This window comes from Salvia splendens, chromosome 5 (assembly GCF_004379255.2).
Source record: "Salvia splendens isolate huo1 chromosome 5, SspV2, whole genome shotgun sequence".
NCBI classification, from domain to species: Eukaryota; Viridiplantae; Streptophyta; class Magnoliopsida; order Lamiales; family Lamiaceae; genus Salvia; species Salvia splendens.
Genome location: NC_056036.1, coordinates 36,921,505 through 36,926,336, shown reverse-complemented (window position 1 = coordinate 36,926,336; position 4,832 = coordinate 36,921,505). Strand labels below are relative to the sequence as shown.

The window sequence follows — 4,832 nt, the reverse complement described above, 5'->3', positions numbered from 1 at the left end:
AATAAATGGGCTTGCTTTAAGTAATTATTTGGTATTTGGTTAGTAGTATAAATTATTATTGGGCTTTACTTAATTTATATTGAGTATTGGGCTGAATTGATTTTCTATATTCAGCATAATTGAAATAAATTAGATTTTGGGATGGTAAATTAAATAGGCTAAATTTGTTGCAGATTGAATTCATACAGAATTAAAGTTGATAATTAATTAAACTAGTATCACGCCCCACAGCTTATTTTATTTTCTTTAAATTACGAAATATATTTTTGAGTTAAGGAATAATATTACTATATAGATTTAAAATTATAAATGTAGTAATAATGATAAAAATATCTACAACAAATAACTTCTTACATACAATAAGATTTTAAAAAAGGTTCAATGATATTTAATACTAATAAACATATAGTACTACAATATTACTACATTTGATAAATATAATTAATTTATTAAATAAGGTTGTGATCCCACTGTGATTGTGTAAAAAAAATAAGAATAATTTGGAGTAGAAATCATGAATTTATGTATAATATGTGTAAAATATTGAGAAGAATAATTTTATTATATAATGATAGTATTGATAAAAGTGTATATATATAGAACAAAATATATAAATGTAGTAAGTTTAAAAATAATTTCAATGTACATATACATATTTGTAATAAAGATTAGTAAGTGCGACTTAAAATATTCTCATTCTATTAATTTGGCATTGTAAATATACTAATAAACTAAATAAAATAAGAAACAACATTATCACGTAAGATTATAAAATTTAATGACCATAACTGCCGAACACTTTTAAAAATTCCAAGGAAGATGAAGGAAATTATCTAACTATTGTTGCATTCTTAGAGAAATAAATTCCCATCACAATAACCGTCCAAATATATAGGAGTATATGATTATGATCATGATTGTAATTAATTAACCAATTTAATTCCTATCACCATAACCGTCCAAATAAATTCCTATCATTTTTGTTTATTGCATTTACACCCTATGCATAAAATAGTTATTCAAAACCTTCCAAAACTCGCCTTTTATATATCTATAGATAGATTCAAAATTCAGTTCAAGTATTGTATTGCTAAATTATTTGAGATTTATATATGACACAAATTATTAATGGAATTCGGATCCTAATCTGAATCAAGATATTGTCATATTAGTATTTGCGAGTTGAATTTTAGCTACCACAAGAGAATTTAGTAAGCAAAATCCAATGTTAAGAAGGGATGCCAATTTACAAGATACGTCTATAATCCATTAATTACTACGTTTAGTTTTGAGTTACATACTAATAAAATATTGACATTTGTGGGCTATTAAAGAAAAAGGAAAAATACAACAATATCCTTTTCAATGAAAAATATAGTACAACTGTTGAACTAGACGCATACAACTACTTTTTTAAGAGCAACTCATGGGTATCTTGTCTCTATTCACAAGCCAATTTGGTATCAAAGCTGCTCAAGCAAATAGCAAATGCCTGAAAGGCAGAAAGTGGGTACCTATAGTCCATGGTGAATAAATCTTTCCCAACCTTCCCAAACTGAAGAATTATTTTGTCCTGGTCCGATTGCGCTGGCCGAGAAGTAGCTGGAGCGCTAGGCGACGCTTGTGTGGCCGCAACCAGCTGAAAATTCTTCACAGACGCAACAGTCACCCTCCCTCGGAAATTCAGGCACCAGCACTGTAGCTGTTCGTGCCACCTCGGAGACTTGTTCTTTAGAACCAAGGGCCTCAGTTTGCTGTCATCGTCTGAATTCGATATCCCAGCAATGTCAGAAAATCTTGAGCTACTAAATTCAGACGAAATGTCAAGAGCCTTGGAGAAAGAAATGCTGACAAATGAGTCTCCTAGAGGCCTCGAAAGAAGTTCTGGCTGCCCGGGCACCACCCCACCGGGTTCTATGGATGAGGCGGGTATTGAGTGCATAATGCAGTTCATCCTCCGTGGACCCCGTGTCCCGAGCATGTTTAGTTCATATGAAATTTGGGATATGCTGTAGCTCCCAGTTGGCACTTTCGGAGAAACTTTCTTGGAGTAGAACCTGCGGCTGGTTCTCCCCGGTGGTGCAATGTGCGAGCAATTATGTGGAGGTTGTGTGTCGAATATTATGAACTTGGTCCCAAGAAAATTTGATCTGCAAAAACCAGTAAAGCTTTTTTTATCAGTAACATAGATTTTCTTTTTTCCTTCTATTTTCGGCAAGACGGGAGCAGCTACACATTGGAACACAACTGAACAAAGCAACATTCTAGGAGGACCAAAAACCATGGCCTAGTTTATACAATTATGATCAAAATAGCTGATGTAATTATTTTATTAAGTTGTCAAAATAACATAAGTATTGAGACAGATTAAGGGAATTTGTTTCATTGGTTAAGTTTTGAATAATGCAAAACATAATATGATCACAGTGGTGTAGTAATATACTATAACATGAAAGGAGCCAATCTGAATTGTGAAGTCAATCAAAAAGAAGAAATCTAATCCAAAAATGCATGGAAGGCTGAAAGTGAAAATTACTGAATTCTACCTGACTTTTCCAATATATGTGCTACTCGATCTTGAGATGTTGTCTGCATCCATTGAGATAACATACTCAGTGCAAGTAGTCCTACGAGTTCGTTTTGCAGAGAGAAGGAATTTCCCATTGTCAACTAGCAAAGCTGCAGATACCACAAGCACATCAGCATAGCCACAAGGGTAGAAATACTAGGGATATTAAATTGTAGGAGTACTATAAATGAAGGACTTTCAATTTACGATTGGAAAGAATAAGATATCAAACGCATCCAAGTATATCAGTTTTACAAGGATTTCCTAACTTCAAATGAAGTTATGAATATGCTAAACAGCAAGAAGCAATTACCACAATAAGGACACATGATTACTAAGAAAGCATTTGGAGATATTGTTTCAACTCGAAACATGGAAAGGTATTAGCTTATACAAAACCAGCAAATTTTCACAATCAACTAAACCAACCGACAAAATAGGCTCATCGGTTTGGGAAATGAAAATAAAGTAATATACACTTATCAACAATAAATTAATCATTCATCCTAATAAAAAGAACTGAGGCAATGAATTGATGTCCGGAAGACACTCACCAGGGCTAAGACACAAAAACAGGTGGTAAGTTAAATTAGATTTGTCCCTCTTGATAAAGCATTGGATGGTTCCATCACGAGACCCTGGCTGTACACAGGAGAAAATGGATTTACTATTTGCATATCACTAAAAACAAATTCACTCACCAAAAGGAGCCCCAAAAAGCATGGACGATCGCAAGTTACCTCCTTTAGTGAAACTGGAAAAGTAAGCTTCCCAGACAACTCAGGAATTCGAACAATTTCCTTGCACATGCTCCTCCATGATCGGCAAACAGCGGCGCATGCAACCACATGTTTTCGGCCAGGCCAGGTACTCTCGCTCTCCTCCAACCTTCTAATCACATCGTAGAGTAGCTCGGGAGGAAGATTAACCCAAGGACAATTCTGAACTACCATAGGCTGGTCATCCAAGTCATGCAAAGAACCATGTGATTTACCTCTATGATGACCAGAAAGCCTCACATCTAAACTCCTACGTGATAAACTCCCAAAACTGTCTCTTATATCACGTGCTATACTTCGGAATGACATTGGACCTCGACGTGCTAAACAGGTAAGGATTAGCCTGCCTGATTTTATTTACAGGCAGATTGAATTGGGAGATCGCTGTCAATGAGCAAAATAGAGACGAGTTTTAGAACTAAACCAATAAAGCACAAGGAAGATGAAAGCGACAAATAAGAATCACATTCATTGTAAACAGAAAAGGAAACAGTTCCACATGGACTATTAAACCTAATAATTTTTAAAATTAGCAAATACTGAATACAACTCATTGATTTGTCACACCTCAGGAGGTGTTTGCTTTAGATGGATATAGGCCAATCTATTACAATTTGATCATTTAATTATTCAAATACTCAATCATATTTACATGTATTGTCATCTATCACCCAAGTGAAAGCCCTTAAAAGAAGCAGCATACCTGCAACAAGGACTTCAAGAAATATCAAATTTCAATGTTTCTTCGAAGATCTGCAGGTATGGCTAAATCTCTCTATAGATTAACAGAATCAAGGCTAAAAGATTTATCAAAAAGCTCTAAAGAAAACTAGTACTAATTCTATAAAATGTGAATGAGGCATTGACTCGGGACAAAAAAAAGGTCCCACCTTTACCATGAAAAATTCGAGCTGAAGGAAATTAGATCGGAGATCTACACAAAATCAAAACCCCCCCAAAAAATAAGCATCTAACTAGTTTTTCTGGAGAGAGAAGCAGCAGATCAAGAAAGAGAAAAAAATAGCTACCGATCTTCAGAAACACAGACTTAGGAATTCAACTTCTCTCAGACAGTGACGATGAATCTAGTCGGGAGGAATAGCGCAGAGGACGACGTGGGGGATGTCTGTAATTAGCAAAACTGAAATAATTGTAACGCGTAAACTCTAATTTCAAGATTAAAAAAGTCACTGGAATTTAGTACAGTACATTATTTCCATTTGGCTCTGATTTAGTATGAGATTATTTTATATCACTATCTCCATGTGACCAATTACTCTGATCTCTACCCAAGCAAATACGACAATGAAGCAGAGTTTACTTTCTGTTTAATTAATAAAAGTGAGAGTCTATGTCAAAATAATTATAAATATACAAGAAATTGATCATATTTAGTACTCCATATTATATAAAAATGGGTTTTTTTTTTCTTTTATTTGTTTTGAGGTTGTTGACTTTTTGAATATAAATGTGTGTATAGATTA

At 34.0% G+C, this 4,832-nt stretch overlaps 1 protein-coding gene across 2 annotated transcripts; it reads right to left on the bottom strand.

Annotated features, from left to right (window-relative positions):
- Positions 1-1,333: 1,333 nt before the first annotated feature.
- On the bottom strand, positions 1,334-4,569 carry LOC121802365 (tubby-like F-box protein 8). Of its 2 annotated transcripts, none has more exons than XM_042202030.1 (5): positions 4,052-4,569; positions 3,310-3,732; positions 3,124-3,211; positions 2,547-2,679; positions 1,334-2,150 (listed from the first exon to the last, which is right to left on the bottom strand). In XM_042202030.1, the coding sequence occupies exons 2-5, from the start codon at positions 3,655-3,657 to the stop codon at positions 1,442-1,444; spliced, it is 1,278 nt and encodes a 425-aa protein (XP_042057964.1). In that variant the 5' UTR covers positions 3,658-3,732; positions 4,052-4,569; the 3' UTR covers positions 1,334-1,441. The 2 variants fall into 2 exon arrangements, with proteins under 2 accessions (XP_042057964.1, XP_042057965.1); XM_042202031.1 differs by having other exon boundaries at positions 4,377-4,569.
- Positions 4,570-4,832: the final 263 nt, after the last annotated feature.